This window comes from Tauraco erythrolophus, chromosome 4, assembly GCF_009769465.1.
Source record: "Tauraco erythrolophus isolate bTauEry1 chromosome 4, bTauEry1.pri, whole genome shotgun sequence".
NCBI lineage: Eukaryota > Metazoa > Chordata > Aves > Musophagiformes > Musophagidae > Tauraco > Tauraco erythrolophus.
The window spans coordinates 23,608,763-23,630,020 of record NC_141468.1 but is presented as its reverse complement, the minus strand read 5'-3'; the positions used below and the strand labels follow the sequence as shown (position 1 = coordinate 23,630,020).

General features: G+C 38.3%; 1 protein-coding gene across 5 annotated transcripts; it reads left to right on the top strand.

The window, feature by feature from the left end:
- Window positions 1-429: 429 nt before the first annotated feature.
- On the top strand, window positions 430-17,995 carry MLC1 (modulator of VRAC current 1). Of its 5 annotated transcripts, XM_009979301.2 has the most exons (11): window positions 430-609; window positions 2,756-2,845; window positions 4,679-4,732; window positions 4,821-4,922; window positions 10,420-10,521; window positions 11,466-11,537; window positions 11,986-12,102; window positions 13,024-13,080; window positions 14,164-14,286; window positions 15,732-15,899; window positions 17,921-17,995. In XM_009979301.2, the coding sequence occupies exons 1-11, from the start codon at window positions 430-432 to the stop codon at window positions 17,993-17,995; spliced, it is 1,140 nt and encodes a 379-aa protein (XP_009977603.1). The 5 variants fall into 5 exon arrangements, with proteins under 5 accessions (XP_009977603.1, XP_086466459.1, XP_086466460.1 ...); XM_086610333.1 differs by lacking the exon at window positions 2,756-2,845; XM_086610334.1 differs by lacking the exon at window positions 4,821-4,922.
- The last annotated feature ends 3,263 nt before the right edge of the window (window positions 17,996-21,258 follow it).

Below are 21,258 nucleotides of genomic sequence, written 5' to 3'. Positions count from 1 at the left end.
ATGCTTAAATGTATTTTCTATCCTAGAGGTTTTTTTTAAAAAAAAGACAACAGAAAAAAGCTTTGGTTATAGAGTTGTCCTTGAACTAAACACCTCCAAAATTTGTTCTTAGATCTTGAAATAAAAGTCTATTGAAGTATCATAGATACACAAACTTTCATTTTGTTGATATTTATACTGTATTATTATGAACTGTGGCTGTAGGGTGTAATTTGCTTATTGTATGCAAGTAAGTTGTTAGAATGCTTACATATTTTGAAATGCAAATACAGCTTATTGCTAAATACTGCTTTTATTTATTTTGTCTTAGGTAGGCGAAAACCTAGTTGAGCACTTTTCTGAGTATATAAAGGAACTAAATTGTATTTTTGGTCTTTCTTCATCATTTACATTTCCATTATTATTATTTATCTGCCTTTGTGAGGTGTTATGACCAGGGAAGAAGGTTACAGAGAAGAATTTAGCTATGACAGGATGCCAACTTTGGAGCGGGGAAAACAAGAGAATGGAAATTATATACCAGATATCAAATCCAGTGACCTTCAGCTGTCAAAGAGGCTGCATCCTTGCTTTAGTTACAGAACGTGGATCTTTTCTTTGCTGATGGGAGTAAGTACTTTGAATAATAGAAAATTAAAAATGTAGGTGAGGTCTCAGTGACCAGTAATCTGTTCTGTTTCACATCATTTGGGAACTCACAATTTCATCACCCATAGTATTAATTATAAATATTTGTACAGAAAGGAACATATTTAGCAAACATAGAATTTAACACTTTATTGACTAGTGGTATTCTTTGCATAATTCTGCACTAATCAAAGATGCTATACAGGAAGGCTGATTTTTATCTTTAATATTAATTATATAGCATAAACAGACAATAAGTGTGGTAGTGGTAAATATCAACCCAAGCAGTGCCTTTTGATAAAGGATGTAAAGTATCCTGATCGTATGCTTTCTTTAAACATTTTTAACTGTTAAAAGTACTTTACTTGCCATGATAGAATTTTGGCATTAAAAATATAAATGGTACTTAAGTGCCACATAAATCTTTCAGGGTTCAATAGTCATGTAGTTATTTGATAGAATCTTCATGTAGGTGAGGTATATACTCCTATTTCATACATGAACATCACAGTGATTTGAATTTTTGTGTCACTCCTGTAATCTTAGGACACACTGATCTTCTGTGTCCATCATATGCGTCTTCATGCTCTGAGCCAAGTTGATTAAAGTTCATTATAGCAATTAGAATTTGATCTTTTCTTTTTCTGTCAGCTCATGTGTTTTGAAGAGTAATTTTTATTAAGAGCTAAAAATGTTTTACTGTTAATACGGTAATTACTTTTTTTTGCACAGTGAATAAAAGTATTGCCTTATTTTCCTGGACACAGCTGAACATTTTTCCCTTTCTGACAATTTGCGAAACTTGGATTTCTTTTCAGATGTACTGTTACATAAAAAAAGAGCAAAGGAAGAGCTGACTTTCTTTGCATTACATTTTCTCAAACTTAGTTGTCAAAAAGGACAATTGTCTTTAATTAGATTTTCCCTTTTTACTGAGTTGTTGCGAACGATTGGCGATACTAATGTTTAATGATCATTTGCCGAAGTCTTATTATCAAAAAGGGTGACTTCTATGGATAAACAAAAATGCACTTTTAATAATAAACTAATCCAATAAATTCCAATTAGATTTTTCTCCCAAGTATGATAGTGGTTCATGTCTCTCAACTCCTCTGAAAGACAGTGTCCAGAAAGGAGAGTCTGTATGCTGAGCAACAGCAGTCGTAGTGAACCGAACCATCTACTTCAGGGAGCAGTTGCAAACCATAGAGTGACATCAAAGTGGCTTCTAGTATGGGCTGTTCTTGTGCAGGAACAGCTCAACAGACTTCAAGCACAATTTCAAGTTGTGTGCTATGAATACTGCTCTTCCAGTCCGCCTGCATTCTCTGTGTGTGTGCTTATACACACACATAGGCTATCCTTTTTTTCTGTCATTTTTTGACAAGGGCTTTTTAAAGACCCCTGTAATTTTGTAACATGAAAAATATGCCCAAATAAAGCAAAAGAGCCATTCTGTGTCTCATCTTCCCCAGCCCCTTCAAAGAAGTGCCTACTCAGAGAAACAACAAGCAAGAAGAAAAAATGTTAGCAGAATGCACTTATCATTTTTTGCTGAAAGTGTAACTCTGCCAATTATGAAATAAACAGAACAGTTAGCAAGGGAACAGGAGTAGCTGAACATTTACGGGTGGATCACTGGACACTCAGGAAGAGCGTTTGGAGGGAGACAAGAAGATAGATGGAAGAATCTTCATCTATGTATCCTAATGCTGTTTTTGTTACTGTGGTCTAGTTGGTAATTGCCCAGCTGGCCATAGCATAAGGAATGTTGGTGGTGCTGAGCAGAGAATGCGAAGTAGAGGCTGAGTTGAGGTTTCTGAAACATTCTTACCACTGGGCATTGCAATTACTTTTTCACCATTTTATGAGGTGTTTGCCAAGTTGGGGCACAGTGCTTGATTCAGACTTTATTGTATTGTTCAATGTTAAGTCTTGGTAGCCAACAAAATATCTTCAGAACTCAGCATGTGTTGATATTTTGCTTCAAAATTATCAACACAAAGACTGCATTATTAAATGTTCATCAGTAGCTTAACTTGAAAGGAATTACTGATTTCTATCTGACTAGTTGCTTTTTTAAGAACAGTTTTATTGGTATTAATTTACTTTATTTGTTGCTTTGCAGACTTGCCTCCTTATTACTTCTGGCTTTTCGCTATACCTGGGAAATATTTTTCCATCTGAAATGGATTATTTACGTTGTGCAGCAGGTTCAGTAAGCATTCTTAATTATTTGCTGTGGCTGTTTGACAGCAAAATCCATAATAAATAATTTTTGTGGGTTTATTGTCTTTTTATTCTGTCTGTCTTTTTACAACTAACTTTCTTCATGGAAGATTTAATTCTGTTGTAACAGTTCATTAAATGCGTTTTCATCCCATGGTTAAGGGAGTGGCAGTTGTCATAAAGACAGCTGGTTTGTGCTACCATTTTTGTTAACCAGCTCGCCACTGGCATGCAGTAGTTGCCTGCATGGACAGTTTTTCTGTGCTTGATTTTAAGAAAATTTGCATTGTTACATATTTAGGAATTTCCTGGCTAAATGCTGTCAGAATGTATTTCAGATTATATTTCAAATTATTACTTTTTCTAGTGCATTTGGCCGTAATATCTAAGTACTGAAGCAGACTAAAAAGTTCTCTTGCATATTATTACTTTGTTAGTAAAATATGCATTAAAGATGTCTGACGTTTTCCAAAGTGCAGTATTTTTACTAGATTTTTATGGACTCTTTTTTTAAAAAAAAAACCTGCATTATATATGCTTAATCTACACTCTAGGTCTGTGTGCATAAGATGAGTCTGATGTACTTGCTTTGTTCATGACAGGATTCTGTTCTGTCATTGTTATTTTTGCAACTTGACCTGCAGATTTAAGTTAGGTGCAGGACTCATGCTTTACTTTAAACAAACAAGTCCCAGATAATGGAGTCGATACAGGTGGAAGAGCCTAGAGAGCTGCGTAGCCGACTGACTGCTGTCTCATTTAGCATGAGCTGAGTTGCTCTCTAGACTTTTTTGACCATCTTGACTAGTAGCAGGATTCAGTTGCCTAAACATAGTCATGTAGTGTTCTAGAGATTCTAAGGTATTCAGCACATAAAAGGATGTTTTAATTATGTAAAATACAGGTCATTTAGGTGTTAAGGAAGTGCTGCCAAGAATTTTAAATGTCGATATTAATCTGGTTATAGTGGTTCCATTGTTAAGCCATCAGTGCTCAGATGTGTGAAAAGATAATTAGTGAAGAAATGCAGCATTTGTTACACAATTCATTATTTAATGTGGAAACATTTTTAATAATTTTAGTTTAGTATATTTTTATTTTGCTTATTAGCATGTTGTGACATTATGTTTTTGTGTGAAATAGAGTTGTATTGTTTGTTACCATTACCACCTGTAATGGTACCATATCTGTTGTGGTGGGGAACAGCTAAGGGATAGAGAAATTAGTTTGTGAAACTTTTCGCTTATGCATGATTTTTCTATTTAGCTCTGCCCTTAAGTATAGGAGCACAGTTCTTAGTCAACATAGTGGAGATCCCAGGCACAATTCTTGAAGTGTAATTTGACTCAACAGATCAGTTTTTACAAAGTTCTTCAGAACTGTGTTGCGACTGACCAAATTTTAGCTTACCCAACCACGACTTTTTCTGGTTTTGGAGAATGTAGAGACCCAGTTTGGGAGTAGCAGTGTTTTTCTTTTCCTGCTCAAGGATCTCAGGCCTCTTAGAGTTAATTTAAACTAACAAAGGCATGACACGCCTCATGAAAGACAGACTTTCTTTCCTTTACTTGTCACGTTGTGCTGGGTAGCAAGTCAAAACTGAGGGATATGGAAGGTGTATTTAAACCCTTTGTAATCCTCAGATGCCGATTGTATTAATGAGCTCAGACAAGAGTGACAGACTTTCCTTGGAGTTCCTGATCTTCTGTTTGTCTAAGTTAACTGAAATATGAATTCAGAGCAAATAAAATATGTGTATAGAATTATATATAAAATTCTTTGTGCAGAACATCCCACTAGTCTTCTCTTTTAATTTTCCTAGTGTATTCCTTCAGCAGTTGTCAGCTTTGCTATAGCAAGGAATAAAATTAATGTGGTAAGTATAAGATTTTTATTGGCAATTGTATCTTTTTCCCCCCTGTGGTTAAAATGAGAGAGAAACCCATTCTGAAACTGTTTTTCAGATACCAAATTTTCAGATTCTGTTTGTCTCTACGTTTGCTGTCACAACAACGTGTTTAATTTGGTTTGGATGCAAACTTGTCCTCAATCCATCAGCTATAAATGTAAGTTACTAAAATAATTACTAATTAATGCTACATTTAGTTTTGTTAAAAAAAAAAATGGGTGAGGTGGGTGGAGATCACATGTAATTACATGGTTGTCAATACCCCAGTATTCCTACTTAGTCTGTGACTAGCAGTAACTTTACTTTTCCGAGTAAGACAAGACCGGAAAATTGACATCGAAGATGAAAACTGTATGGCTAAAAGATGCACAGAACAGCTAACTTAGAGGAGATTAATGTGAAAATTACTTTCCTGTCTTCTTGTATTCAGAGTTCAAGAACATGAATTAGATCTTCAAGTGTGATCCAGTGTGATCAACTGACTGTTTATTTTTCTGTTGACTATAGCAAGTTTTGTTGCTTTTTTTTTTAGCTTTATTTTGAAAGAGCAGGATCAGAAGAGAAAATTGAAAATGAATTAGTAGCTAATCTGTAGATTAGCCGATTTTTAGGGTTGAATTGTACTGAAATGAGGTGTCCCAAACAGTGCTACTTCCAGGACATTTCATCATCAGATTAAGTATAATCCTTTCCTGGATCTTCTTTAATGCATAGTTTTGCTTGTGACGCCACCAGGAAAAAAAAATTTGATGAACGTTTTTCTTATGTATCATCAACAAAGAAAATGCAGCAGTTAGGTCATTTGAAGCACGCATACTTCATGCTGGGGAAAGTTCACTTGTTTTGAGTCACACAACCTTTTAACATCTGTCTTTGATAGTCTGAGCCCAACAGTACAAGTGTAGGGTGGTTTTGGCTTTTTTTTTTTTCCTGTGGTAAAATGTTCTGAGAGCTCTGTACTACATAAGAATATTACATGTATGAGTACATAGCGTAGTGATAAGTATTATCATTACCATTGATGAATGTTCATTACAGACTATCACAGAATAGCAGTACTCAGTACAGCTATGTCATACATTTCACATGAAGGTTAATGACTGCTCTCATGTGCTGTTGTTCTCGCACTATCATATCAGCTGCTGTGATACTGACAGCTCAGCAATAATAATGGCTCCCTGTAATAATATAGCACATCTGAATTACTGTTAGTAACAAAAGACTTTTCTAATAGAAAAATAATGCAGAGACTAGAGTTTGCTTTGGAGTTTTCTATACTGATTTAATAACATCTGGTTGGCTCCAGATTTCACAGATGTTGGACTTCAAAATTAAAGTGTTTATTTCCCCTTAGAAAGTGCAATATATTAGGCTGATACTTACAAACTTGCTTTTTAAATTAGGTAACTAAGTCTAGCTTCACATTTCTGTGCAGCTGGTCTGATTTTCAGAGAGATTGAGTACTGCAGTCAGTTGGAGCTGTGGCAATTTAGCACTCTGGACAGTCAGATCACTTGAATTCAAGTTGTGCTGGCTTTAGACGTGGGCAGTTTTGCCCTTTGTTGGATGTGACAATGTCATGGCCCTCTGGGTTCTGCGTGTATCTCAGGACAGTTTATACCAGCCAATTTGCACAGCCTTTGCTAGCTTATTGCTCCTCTAGCAGTTCTCTCGTGCATTTGCCCCCTCAAATGTCTTAAGCGGTTGGGGCTGAATGAATTATGTACAAGACACAGGAGTACTGCCTTTTCCCTTCATTCCTTGGTAGAGAGTTCAAATGTTAGAGACCAGTCCAAGCCTTCTGAGAGAAAATGGCAGAGAAGTGTGACTGGAGACTACCAGACCCTGTGCATTCCTTTCCTCTGGTAGACAGGATCACAGTGCTGTCGGGACAGTGGAGGGCTATGTCTGCCAAGGAAAGATAGGCCCAAGGGACTCATTTTGCCACCACAATAAATAGCTATTTTGTCATGAGCCCCAGTGTGACAAAATTAATTTTGCTTATGCTCTTGAGAAGCTTTGAGCTGGCCCTGTGTGTAAGAGCTTAACTTTAGTTGCATACTTTTGAAGTGAGTAGTTTTTAGATTGCATAAAAATCTGTATTTTCTATTATTAAATATTAACAACTTTTTCAAGGCAGATCAAACCATTTGGAAAAAGAGGTTACATTAGACTGGGAAAGTGTAAGTGACAAACATTAAATTTATAATGAGGCAGATTCTCTCTTTGCCAAATGTTCGCGACAATAAATATCCCCAAGACATCCTTGATTATGTGGTTTTAATTCTTTTCACTTGTCTCTTGCCTGTCCATACTGTGTTGTTGATCACTGAATAAAGATGAGTCAGGATAACTGTGTGTGCAAACCTGGCTCTGAAGCTTTTTTGAACCTTTCTGTCTTAAGAGTTATTCAAGGTGCTGACTTGCTCTTCTCTTCAAAGAACACTGTTTCAGTGAGACCGTCTCATTGTGTTTGGCAGCTCACTGCCAGCTGTTTTCCGTTACCCATGTGGTACAAGGAAAATGTGGAATACCATATCTTTAACTGTTCTTCCATCGTTGTATTTATTTTCCCTCTCCGTGGGAAACTACAGCAGAAAATAGTACTAGGTCTGATGTGAAATCACTGCAATAAGACTCATAAAAAGGAAAAATTTATCCAATTAAGACAATTCATACTTAACCCTGCCTTCTCCTCCTTGTAAAGGACCTGAGTCCTTCATTAATGTTACTCGTGTTGATGGATAACTGTACAAAATTACTTTAGCTGGATAAATGGAATGCAACATACAAGCCGTGTCCTAGACTGTGACTATGGGACACCACTCCAGTGGCGTGCAGTTTTGTAGTTGGTGTACCATCAACGTCAAAGATGCAAACTGCCACTGCTGCCGCTCTGTTCCTTCCCAGCTCTCAGAGTAAGAAGCTTGATAGACAAAAATGAGTGGAACTTCATGCGTGCTGGCCACTGCTCACATCTTGAACAGGATTCAAATTAACTCCAAATTGAGTACATACCTTTATTGCCTCCTTGTCAGTTGAGTGTCTGTACCTTCACTGTAGTTGAGATGATCCAGTCACTGGGACCCTGCAATACAGTTGTTTGCCCCAGTGTAGATGGCTAAGGCAGGATTCCATGGCCTTAGACATCTCTTATTTTAAATGTGCTGTGAGATATTCTGCCTGACTTGTGCTTCTACTCTGGCTGGGTGAGAGTCTTCCATCAGTCCTATGTCATACATCCAGTTCATGCACGCATGTTCGATGTGCTTGAGTATTTCATATGGCACTAGCAGCCAGTGTAATTGAACCCCACCTCTAGTGACTGATTGGCCCAGAAGCTTTTGGGGTTCCCTCCCTTGTCTGTATAGAACAAGGTCTCCCCTGACAGTAGTGGAAGCCTAGGCAATGCGGGTGCACACAGATACTGGAGTGCAGGTGCTTGATCTGGTTGCCTAACCATAAGCATGTGTCTCCATTAGGTATGTGCTGGCTTGTCCTGCCTTGCTCCAGCTGCTGGTCCAGGAGGGCATCAGTCTCCTTTGGGCCCTCTGTTATTATTTGTCAGACCTGTGCAGATGTCTTGAAACATCTGTAAGATATCTTGAATTGTGTTAAAAATACACATTTAAGCAACTATATTGAACTTTAAATTACTTAGTCTTGAAATTAATTAAACCTTTTCATACAGTTTCATTGAACCATGTTTTTAACACCTGGTGCGGGTTCAGAGCAAATTGGATTAAGGTTGTGCTAATCTACTGCTTTCTTCCCAGTTGCACTTGCATGTTCCCTAGTTATGGAAGAGGATTAGGGACACAGCTGTCTTGGTTCTTTGCATCTGGTGGTAGATTTTATGTACAGTGGTAGTTGCAGGAGGTAATTTTCTTTAGCGCTTAGAAACCTAACATTGAATGTCCCATTGCTACAGATGGTGTGAAAAGATACTTACTTCTAGCTTTAGCTGTATTTCTGTTTAAAAAATAAAACCAACAAAACCCCCCAACCTCCAAAACTGGAGATGAGATGTTTTTACTTTGGTCTAGGGGTGTTGAACTAATTTTATGAATGGAAGGCCCTATCTGATATTCTAGACATGTCATATCAGAAAACAAATACTGGAAAGATAAAAGTTAAATTAAAAATGTAATTTATGTACCGTTACTTTTACAATTTCTATTATTTACTTCTTACAGTTAGCACTAAATGAGCTACTGCTTCAATGCAGTTAAAGTGCATCTGGACTCAACTTTGTACGTCTTGGCACTGCACTGTGTAGTGTGGCCTTGCCAGCCCACGTCAGTACCAGCACTCCATGTCAAAACATGTCCAAATCATGGGAATTTACAGGCTGGATTGAACTGTTCTGCAGGCCACATGTTTGACACCTCTTCTTTTGCCAAATAATGTCTTTATTCTCCGTGCTAGCACTTTCGCTAGAATGTTACCACTATGACATTTATTGCTGTTTGTGGCTCTAGTACAACTGTACAGTCTGTTGTGTACTGTGAGGCACATAGTTCTAATTATGATTTCCCAAGAAGAATGAATTTCAGTACCCAAAAAAGCCTCTCAAATCTGCCATTTATTATCTTTTTCAAAAAACGTGCGCTGCAAGATACATGGCAGAGAAAAACTGAGATTTGATCATCTGCAAAGCAGGTCTGACATGAGGGAACAATATAATTCTGTTCCAAGTCATTGAACAATGGTTTGCTATAATTCTATAGGTTCTGAATGGAGCCGGTTCTCCCTGAACTTTTGGTACGATGCCCAATGGCCAGACCTAACCACAAAATGTTATCTTGGGCTGCTGGAGGGAAAACATGGTGCCTTTGAAGACAAAAGAGGGAGATCCACTCTGCCTAACTTGTGTGCCTCTAGAAAAAGATACAGTGCATGCAGAGTAGATCGCTACCTCTTTTCAGGAGATGATAAGGAACCAAAGAGAAATGTTATGTGTGGCATTCACTTACTTGTATCTTGAAGATGAGCGATGGCAAAAGGAATGACAGTATCCGTGTTTTTGCATAGTAATGGGGTCTGTCGGACCTGCAACAGTTGTGAAACCATGAAGAGTGTTTATCGATGCTCTACTAACACTGGGTAGAGCACAGTGCTAGGATTCTCGGCCCAGTTCTTTGGATTATGTTTTCGTTCAGCATTTGCCACTGTATCACACCATTTGCATTGCAGCACAGGGATTGGGAGCTTGTGGCCCTCCTTCCTGCCTCCCAAGTCAATTGCCTTAACCCCTGGGCTAGTAAGGCGTGCTCTTTTTTGTTCCTTTTCTGTTCCTGTGAATCTTCCATGAACTGCTGAAGTGTTCTGGTTTCACATGGGAGGCCCTGCAAAATGCAAATGTACCCAGCAATCGCCCCCTTGTCATTAAGTGCTCTTCTGGAAGACAGTGATAAAATCTTTAGGCAGAATATTCCCATAAATGAAATAAATGTTTATTTCTTAGGTTAGGCTGACAGCTAAGTGTTCTACAAATTCATCAAGAACTAAGAAAAGAGTTAACAAAGTATCTGATAATAGATACGTCTAAATGTTACAGAAAATAGACACTGGATCCTACTGGATTCCACTCCCTCCTTTTTTTTTTTGATATGGAAGATGTAACTCATTTATGTCTGGGATTTTACTGACAGATAAATTTCAACTTGATTCTACTTATTCTGCTGGAAATCTTCATGGCAACTACTGTGATCATTTCAGCTAGGTCTACTGAAGACTGCTGTACAAGAAAGAAAGTAGGTACATCCTTAAGGATTAAAAACATCGTCTTTTTTTGTGTGTTAAAAAATACTAGATTTTTCTGATATGACGTATGTTGACAAGTTAGTGACAATTCCAGTATATAATTTCATATTCCATAGTACAACTAGATTTGAATAATAAATAAAATTACAATACTAAATAGTGATAGCTTCTTCTGTCTTTAAGAGTACAGTGGGCCCTCTGCAAAGTGACCAGTTGCGGTTATACAGCACAGGGTTCATTGAATATCTTACGAGCAGACATGGCAAATGTTTTATTTCTGTTTTGTAGAACAAAACTTAATGACGTATGAAACATTAGAATACTGTGACTTGTATGTATGCAAGCAGTCCCTTTTTGAAGCCTGAGGTAGAGAAAGTATTCGTCATGTATGCCAATTTGGTGATATCTGGACAATGAATATTGGCCTCAGGATTTGGGAGTATAGATAAAATTTTCGTTAGTCACAAGTGCTCTCCCAAATCCCATCCTCATTTTCCTACAACAGTACTTCTTTTAATTAATAATAAAGCAAACATGCTGTGCCATTTTGTGTTCTGGTGGATGTACTGTTTGCTAGATCAAGTCGTGTAGGGTACTGTCCTCCTTCAGTTACTCTTTTTCCACATCAGTAAAATGTGAAGGCTCAGGAAGAAAGTATGTATTTTGAAAGTGGAAAGGGGAGACAAGATGACCATATTTCATTTGTTGAACAGTGGTTGTCTAACAGCTAATGTGAGACTACATAATCTGTTTTTAATGTGATTGATGTGGTCTGACACTGGCGAACACCTTGGTGTGTGTCACCGTCAGCTCTGATGGGCCAGCCAGGCATTGTGTGCCACCATTAGGATTGGTACCGGGTTGTACAAGATATTAGAAAGAAATGTATTGCTTTGTGTACTTTTTTTGATCGTGATTTTGTATTCTCCTCTAGAATACTGCATATGACAGTACCATCGTTTTGAGCAATGTCAGCTTTCCTACTCGAATTCTGAAGTCATACGCAGTAAGAAAAGCGTTGTTTTCTTTCAAATTAAATCAATTTGTTCTTTCATCTTTCTAAGTGCTAAGCTTCCTTAAAGCCAGGAAGAGATCAGTGTAGGTAAGAAGTGGAAGAATAAAGACAGAAGCGAGAGATATATCTTAAAATGTTTCCTTTTAGAATATTACAAGATAAATGGTAACTGCCATGTGTAACAGGACGGAGACTACTTAATGGCTTGAGGATGAATAGTGTAAACTGAACTGTTGTTCAGTGGAGCTAATAAATGAGAGCATAAATACGTATAATGAAGCTGATCTTGTTTTCACTTAAACCAGCTGGAGTTTTGCCGTATTGTAGATCTTAAAAGCATTGACTTCATGCATAGCTAATGAGTTCCTTTCTATATGCAAATAGGAAATTTGGTGTTCAAATGCACTGTTAATGATTTGTCTGCTCTTCTTTGTTTTAGGTAATTGAGGTGATTATTGGAATTTCATCAGTATTTGGTGGAATAATAGCTTTGAATATGGATGTTCTAGTCTCAGGTCCATATCTTTCAGTAACATTCTTTTGGATCTTAGTTGCTGTAAGTAGTGCAGAATGAAGGTACTCCTTTAAAACAACACATTTGATTTTTTTTTTTTTTTCATTTTTCCTCTCACTACTGGAGTATTTATTTGACCCTAATACTGGTTTGCAGTTGCTGCTTAGCAAATAAATTAGTGCTTCAATATATACTTAATATACTTATGCAATATGCTTGTTCTGTTTTAATTTACAGTACTTTGGTTATTATAAAATGTTCTGATACATTTTCAGTGCTTAGTTCAGTAAAATGGAAATGAGTAATGAAACAAAGGCTTTAGAAGTAGAGGTGTTTTGTCAAACAGGTTTTAGAATATTTCAGGCTGCAAAATAAAAAGGAAGTTTAGTTTCAGTGTGGTAGAATACTTAGAACATCACTGTTAGCCTGTCAGCCTTAGCTGTCTTAAAAGCCTGAGACTGATTGTAACTCTTCTCACTAAGAAGAGCCTGTACTTAGGAGCACTGGATTCATAAAGGATGCTGGGCTACCCTGCTTGCCACGAATTGAACCAGTTGAGAAAGAAGACAATGAATATAGGTTTATATATAGCTACTATGTCTGGAAAATACTTCAGCATGAAGTGAAAAAAGATCATAAACAGGTTTTTCGGCATTCAGAATTCATAAAGTTCAGCAGAGTTCATTAGGTTTTTATGTAGAAGTGTCGAGTTTTGAGGATAATCATGTTTCAGTATGTGTACGTTTAATACATGATACCCATTAAATGCAGGTTAAATGAAGATTAGTTTTATCTCTATTTGACTAATTGGTTCCTAATACTATCATAATAAGTCTATACAGTTTTACCTTTTCAGGAAATTTAGAATGCAACCTGTGACTAGTGGGTATCACTGTAACTAAATTGTAATTTGTGTAATTTTCAAGTAGGTAAATATTTATTTTATGGTGCTTTATTATTTAGTGCTTTCCAAGTGCTATTGCAAGTCACGTAGCTGCTGAATATCCAAGTAAATGTCTGGTAAGTGTGTAAAATTATTGGATTTTGTCATTAGAGTGGAATAATGCTAAGAAAGCCTACCTGTGATAGTGGACGCTACTCATGTTTGTGCACTTGTTTTTAGTTACTTCTGCAAAAAGTGACAGAAATATGTAGCATGAGTGTAAACTAGTATTCCTGAAAAGAAATCCAGTAGGTTCTTTGGAGACTAAATTCCACCAATTCTAGAAAAGAATTAAAAGGACTGTTGATTGTTCTTTTTTGTACTGGTTCCTTGGAAATGGATATTACTATAGGAAGATAACATAACTCATATGGTATGCCCAGAACTGCTTTCGTGCTCCTGAGCTGAGGTCGTTTCTGTTTTGTTCTTCTTTGATTACAAGCTGTGGTTTCTGAAAGAAGAAAATTAGGTGTGCAGGCTGCACTGGACCTAGAATCTATTTTAAACAAGTTCCTCATCTGCGTGACTAGCAACAAGGACTAAGAATATTCAGTAGAGTGCATTTATTCCTTGGCTGTCCCAGATGTGTAGTTAAGCCTCCGTATCTAAGTTACAGTCATGCAAATGTATTTAAGTCAGTAATGATGCATGACCACAACTGAAGTCAGAATTTGATCCTGTACGATGATATTTGAATGAAAACTTGGCTGCTATGGTATTGAAATGAATTTGCCTCAAAACACTCAAATATATTTGCATAGTTATTTTAGGTTGTAAGTCTGGAATATCTGCTGTTAATTTTCATTATTTCATACAAACTGAAGAATAAATGATGCTTTTATACTAGCTGTCTAAATTGGGTATTGCTTCCTCTATCTACATGTGAAAGACACTTTTAAAATCAAACAAAACCCCCATCATCCATATTAAATGGAAGATTAATTACAAAACAGTAGTGTTTTGACTAGGAAACTTAATTTATTCCAAGCTTGCTTCTGTATCTCCATGCAAAGTGGGTGGCTCTTTATTTGTCTCATGTGTGTGATCTTACACTTTTACACACTTTTGTTATGCTTGCTTCAAGGAGATATATATATTTCATAAACCAAAGCGGTAACTTGTTTTTGTTTTTATTTAACATTTATTATCTTATTTTTTAGGTTGAAGTCCTGATTGCCATTAGCAGTGTTACCTCTCCTTTGTTGTTCACAGCTTCTGCATACTTATCCTTCAGTATCATGCAAGTTGTTGACATCTTTAAAAGTTACCCACCTGCTGTTAAAGTATGTATTTTTATGCAACTGAAAAATTAACATCTACTTATTACAGTAGCAACACAAGAATAAATTAGGAAGTTTAAGAGGACAAGGTACTGTATTATAAAGATTGAATAAAAATGTATAGAGATTATTCAGAAAACTCCTACTTGACTAATGATATAATTTAAAGTATGTTAAATCTGTTGCCACCCTGGTATTATAGCTTAAATATAATGGGATATTATTCTAAAAAATCAGTAAAAATAATATGTAGTATGCTGGACTCTGAGGTTTTTATACATTTCTAGTATATAAATTAAAGATTCTAGGTTTACTTGAATACGTTTTTCTGTTTCTTGGGATGTCTACCAACAGGTGGCATGTTGGGATTGTAAGCTTACACCTGTATTCATTCAAAGCCAGGACTGAGGCAGAGAATAAAAAAAAAAGTTTGCAAATCTTAAAGCATTTCAATATGAAGTGTTACCAGTGCATTGCTGAAGAGCTTTCTAGGGCTTTACCGTCAAAGTGTTCAGCAATCCGTGATGATGTTAAAAAAAAACATTTATGGAGATTAAAATAGGATCAATAAGAGTCTTGACTCTGAGTACCCCCTAGTCCTTAAGTAGTCTTGTAATTTTGGAAGAGGGGGAAAATGTTTATTAAGCTGAGATCTTAGGGACTGGAAAGACAGCTTTTGAGTATGTGATTGTGTTCTGATACTGGAGGAGCATAGCACGTTGTTGGACCTCAGGAAGTGGCCACAGCTTACATGTTCTCTTTAAGTAGCTTCTCCTGTGATACATGTTGAAGACAGATTGGACTGTCTAGACAGTTGGTGTGACCCTGCAGAGCATTTCTTATATTATGCTACTCTGTCTGGATGCAGCAAGAGTGGGCTGCTCTGCGAAGGAGAGTGAACAATGGAGTGGAAGGTGACAGCAAGGCAGACAAGGGCAGTGACCTCATTGGCAAGGGGTGCAGTCCCTACATTACCCAAAAAAAAGAAAACAAAGGCAAGCCTGGCCATGGTAACCAGGTTCCTCCAATAGTTCAGTTCAGTCTGATTGCCAGACGAGTCCATAGAAGTGAGACAGATCCGAGGTCAGCCAGGAATTGAAGTCAGCAGGGCAAGGTCAGAGCCAGCAAGGCACAAGGCTAGGCATAGCTGCAGCATTGCTCAGGTCAGACCAGTAGGAAGGCTCTATATTTTGGAGGATGGTTTCCTCAATTCTGTTCTATTTCTAGAGGAAAAGATCATTTATCAAATCAATATTTTCTTAGAAATTACAGATCTACTCTACTTTGAGCAAACTCAAGCACTCAAATTTTTATTGAAGCCTCATGTTGAAGTAAACTAAATTATAATTTGAGTTAAAAAATGAAATCTAGATAAAAATCTCGAGTGGGAATGGCAGAAAATATTTTATTGGGGTAGTTAACAACATATTTAATGTCTCTATTTTCAGCAATCTTATGATGTACTCCTGTTGCTTCTGATGTTGATGCTGCTAATTCAGGCATGCCTTACTATTGGAACTGTAATACAGTGTGTAAATTACAAGACAAAAATGAAACTACATGATTCGTCATGGACAGCATCACAGGTTAAAAAACAGGAATACAGAACAACAGAGGTATGTATTTATACCTATTATAAAATTTAAAAATCTGTATTTAGAAAGATATTTTGCATAATATTCTGAGTTACTTAATTCAGATCACAATTAAAAGCTGCTCTGTAAAACTGTGAAGATCTGAATGCATTGGTGAATTTCGTAATAAAGAGATATTACATTGCTGGTTAAATGATAACTGGGGCATGACAGACTCAGTACCTGTCAATCGATCACAAGTCCTGTTAAGAGAAAAACAGTTGTAAGGTTAAAGCCTCCTTTTGTTCTTACTTGTAGTGTGGGCTCTGAATTACAGATGAGGTTCACCACTGTACTGAGATAAAATGATAGTCCTACTGTCCTACTCCACAGGATGCAGATCCATAATTGGTATTTATATGTCAGAATGAAGTTACAGAGAAGATGATGGGCCTTGCATGACCATGTTCTGATAATGAGATAGCCATCTATTAAGAAAGGAATGGATTTAACCCTTGCAGTGTGAGCAGATGTTTTGGGCTATGGAATGAGAGTACTTGATACAATTATACCTTCCCAAGGCCTGCTGTGGGGGAGTGAATTTACTAAGCTGAGTTAGTTCTCTTAAGTTCTCTAAACTGCGAATGGGAAGAGTTAAGAACCTGGAGCGCAGGAATAACAATGAACAAGCTGGGTGACTGACTACTTGTGCTGGACAGTACGAAGTAGCACCCAGAGGAGGCTGCCTGGAATCCCAGGTCTCTCTCTCCATGTCCTAACTACCCTAACAAAGTTGGTGATAAAGATCAGAATTGGTATTTCCCTCCATTTCCCTCCTGCATTTACACATACAGTCAAGCTATCCTTTAAGACAAAAATTTGGCACATACTTTTTTTAGAGCATGAGGGTGCCAGTGTTACTGTTCCCGCTTTTCATATAGTCGTTCAGGGCTGGAGTGATCTTTCAGGGACTGGCGGAACCCAGCTGTCATCAGCCTGTGTAGGTTAACTACATCCATCACCTAGCACAGCGCTGTAGCCCTTAGACCTTCCTCATCTCTGCTGTACAGAGCAAAGCTCTGTATCCTCAAAGACTAGGAGAGAGTAACACACGTTAGCTGGATGTTTACTGCATGGCGCAGCACTAGAAAGAGGGAATGCTGGACTCGGTCCCTGCTCTGGAGGGACCATCTGCATTGAAACAGCACTGGATAGAAAGCATCAGGAGCAGGGACTGAAATTCAGTCAAGGCATTATACAGCTGGTAATGGAAGATGGAAACTGTGGATTTGCGTCTCCTCAGGCTGCTGAGGGCATTTGGCACAGGTTGCTTATTTTCTGGATCTGTGTCCTGAGAGTTATGTTCTGTATAAAAGATGGCGCACATCAGCACTTCCACTGCTGCAAGTCACATTTTGGAGCATAGGTCATGGCATGGCTAAACAGATCTATTCTGGGGGTATTTACATAAGTATACCTAGTGTGTGAGTCACTGAGAAATTAGGTGAGAGCTAAATGCCAAGAGGAGCACTTTGTCCAGAAAAGCAACACCACCTTGCTTACCTGTTAGTATTTAAACACATAAATAATGTTGCAGGTGAAGTTGTAGGTCCCTTTGGCTTCTCAGGAGTCTGTGTTCTTAGACAAGACCTCGGTTTGCTTGCATATATGTAGATAAATCTTGCTTCAGTTGCGCGTAGTGGGGTGACTTCTGGCTTTGGGTTTAGAGATTTAGATGCTACAGCTTTCAGTCACATTTTGGCAAAAATCTTGAAAAGATGTCCTAAGCAACATGTTTAAAATAGGAATTCGGCCAAATTTCTTTGACCCAAATGTTTCAAGTATTATACAATTTACACTATTGTGTTTGGTATCATAAATGTTTACTATACAATATACAAACTGATACAATTTACAATGTATAGAATATTTTTATAGCTCAGACTGTAACCATTCATGTTTACATTCTCCTAGGTTCTCTCAGATATTATTTGCTTGAACTTCAGTTTTTAACCAAAGTGTTGTTTCATGTTTCCATTTCGCTGAAATTTGCTTACTTTTAGGTTTCCAACAATACCTTAAAGGATTTTGACAAAGACAAAGCCTGGAAAGCAGTTGTGGTGCAGATGGCTCAGTGATGTGGATTCTGCAACGTCAGCCAATACAGTAAATCAACTGTTTGAGTTAAGACTTAAAAACTTTTCAGTTTATAAACAGCAATATAGTTACAGCAGTAGGAGCCAAGGAATAATGCAGTAAATAATGTGTCTTTCTAATAATTCTGAAATAATTGATAATATTTTTAACACATCTGTCTTTTCTGTTGGTATCTGTATTCTAGTGTTGCTTTAGAAGATACCTTTAGAAAAAAGGTAATGAGTCACATGGATTTATGCTGATGGCAAAGTAAAATATGACAGTATGTAGAAAGCTTCACGTATTTGCAAGAGATTATTGTAACTGCAGTTATGCAGTCAGTGTGACTGATAAATGCTTTTGTAAAGTTATGAGTACAAGTCATAATTGATATTTTTGCTTATACTTCACTTTTGTAGGAGTTGTAAAGTTGTTTTGCATCTCATTGCTTTTATATAAATAAAAGTCTTTATTATGTGGAAACTTAAGAATGTGGATTGGCATTCTAATTGGAGAGGTGAAACCAGAATATTCTTTTCCATTAAGCTTCCATTTCTGGACTGCTAAATGGGGAAGGGGCTTTTTCTGAGTGGCCAGACACAAAATCTACTGGCCAAAGCAAAAAAATAACAACGGAAGCAAGAAGCCAAATAAGAGGAGACACTACAAATATCAAGAGAGTTTTTTCACATCTATTTATTTTCCTAACTATCCTTAAAACTTACAGAACCTAGGTGCCCTTAAACAAGGGGTATCACCCATACAGATTGCCTTTTCCTTGTAGCTGAATGATGCGTATGATCGTGTAGATGTCAAACAGTGTAAGATTTTCCATGTAAATAGGCTTTTTGGTGTAACTAGGGAGATGGCTGCTGACAAGCTGGTGGGTTTTTTATGTTTTTCTGTTTTTATTGTTTTATTGTTGTTTTTTGTAAGGTTCTAGACTTTGAGCTTTATTCTTTTTTTAATCTGAAATAGCCCAAACCATTTGTTCAGAGACGCTTCAAAGCCTCTTTCCTTTTGGGGAGAGGAAATAGAGAGAAAGGTATGTACAGTGCAGAGCCCTTCAGGTCTGCTATCATGTTTTCTTTTGCTTTTGGGAAAGCTGACAATTATTATGACATTTTAATACATACTCTTTCAAGTTTAGAGCAGTGCTGCTTCAGAGCTTGTAGTGTGGTGGTGCCCCCCCACCCCCTTCCACCCCTAGCTTGGGTCACGGCTACCGATGGGGGTCATGTCTGGGTTGTGACTTTGGGGATGGTTGGCAACACGGTACCAAGGTCTGTGTGGAACTGTAAGTCAATCATCTTACTCTATAAATTATGGACAGGCCAAGCACTGTTGAGCTCTCCTGCACGGCAGCGGGCTGCATGGAGGATCTCCTCTTGAGTAGGGATGCCTCTTGAGGTTACTCCTCGAGGTTGAGAGAATCCTTACCATGTCAGTCGGTAAGTGAATTGGGAAGAAGCATGCTAAACTTTGAAGTCTTACCTAAGTGATATGAAGGATTGATGGCGCATATACAGTTCCTTTACGCATGAACTGTGGACCAAGTCTGGGACTAGCATTGGATCCAGCCGCCCCTAGACTCCTCTCTGAGAAGGAGTTTAAAAAGGGAGGGGGTCCTTTCTGAACCTCGTGACTCAAGGAGAGGGTCTCCCCGACAGTTTTGTGTGACCTTGTCCTCTATGCAGTAAATAATCCAGTGTACCTTGCTACTGAATCTTTTTAAACCACTGTCGCATTTACCGTTGCACTTTGTTAACTTTTATATCAATAAAGTATATTGTTGCTTCTCTCTTATGAGTGAAGTGCATCACTCCGTCTGCGACAAGTTGACGGAGTTGGCAGGATGGCAAGCAGAATCGCCGATTATTTACGGAGGCATGGAGTGAAAACAAGTCCGAACTTCTCAGCAGAACGAGCTGAGGCTTGGCAATTACGGAGGAATATGTCAGCCCCAGGCCCTCCCAGAGCTGTGATTTCAGGTGAGGCTACTGGCGTTCTCTGAAGTCTGACTGAAGTGAAAGGGAGGGGTGCATTTCAACTCCTCCAGCGCCAGTACCCAGAAAGGGAGACCTTCCTAGGTAGAAAGGCCAGGGCATGAAGCCAAAACCCGAGTAACGTCCTGAAGGTAATGGGCCTTGCCTGTCCAGAAAGAGGAGGCTTATTGGTGGGTAAGTAATGGTGGCCTGTACATTTTAATTCTAGTTGATCCTCAGGGACAATTGATGAAGTTTTTAATAGATATGGGAGCACAAATTTCAGTAGTGCCGCAGCAAGATGCTGAGCAGCTGGGCGTGTAATCTGGACAGCAAAGAGTTACAATTACTGGTGTGAACGGAGCAAGCGTTGTGTGTCAGACTGCCAAGGTCAGCTTATGGCTCCCGGGCGAGAAGCGCTGTGTTGACTGCTCACTTTGCAATTTTGCAATTAAAGATCATTATGAAAGTATTTCGGCTTCGATGTTTCAAAAGGATGAACCTGGCCCCTGCCGAATGGCCCTGTGTGCTCCTTCAGCTCAGACATGGACCCCAACCCTGGCAGAACTCGGGAGGCCACAGTGTGACTACTCCGTGCAGCCCCTGCGCTGCCCGGTTCAAAAAGCACTAACATACCGTAATACCCGATTTCTGCTGCGGCATGAACTGGGATTTCTGAAGTCATAGCTGATTTGGAGAGATGAGGAGTTATCTCCCAAAACGTGCTCCCTCTGTAACTCACCTGTCCGGCCAGTTCGGACCCCAGATGGGAAGTGGTGTTTAACAGTTGGTTACCAGTGCCTGAGCACTGATACAGCCCTGCTACAGCTGCTGTACCAAACGTACGGACTTAACAGCTACTTTGCAAGCAGCTGCACACCCGTGGATGGTGGTGCTAGATGTAAAAAATATGTTCTTTATGGTTCCCTTGAAGGAGGATAAAGAGAAATAAGCTTTCACTAGGGAGGGAATACAATGTACCATTAACAGGCTCCCACAGGAGTGTGAACATTGACCCACAATTGCTCCTGCAGCAGTTGCTGAACTTTCACAGTCTCACTCCCCCAAGATGTGAAACTGCGCCAACGTATAGGTGATACTGTCATGGGAGGAACTTCCCTTAAAAGCTGGGGGAAGCAGTAGCAGCAGTGTGGTAAGCACTGAATAAGGCAGAAATTGAGATTCCACCTGGAAAATGTCAGGGACCAAGTAAAGAAGTAGGATTTTTAGGTACTTAGTGGATAGCAGGCAGTGCAGTGATTCCTCCAGATATCTTAAGA

Excerpts from the sequence above, each read along its gene's own strand:
- MLC1 (XM_009979301.2), top strand. The coding sequence starts at position 430 with ATGACCAGGGAAGAAGGTTACAGAGAAGAATTTAGCTATGACAGGATG. Across the intron at positions 2,846-4,678 it reads TACGTTGTGCAGCAGGTTCA|TGTATTCCTTCAGCAGTTGT; the intron begins GTAAGCATTCTT and ends TAATTTTCCTAG. Across the intron at positions 13,081-14,163 it reads AATATCCAAGTAAATGTCTG|GTTGAAGTCCTGATTGCCAT; the intron begins GTAAGTGTGTAA and ends CTTATTTTTTAG.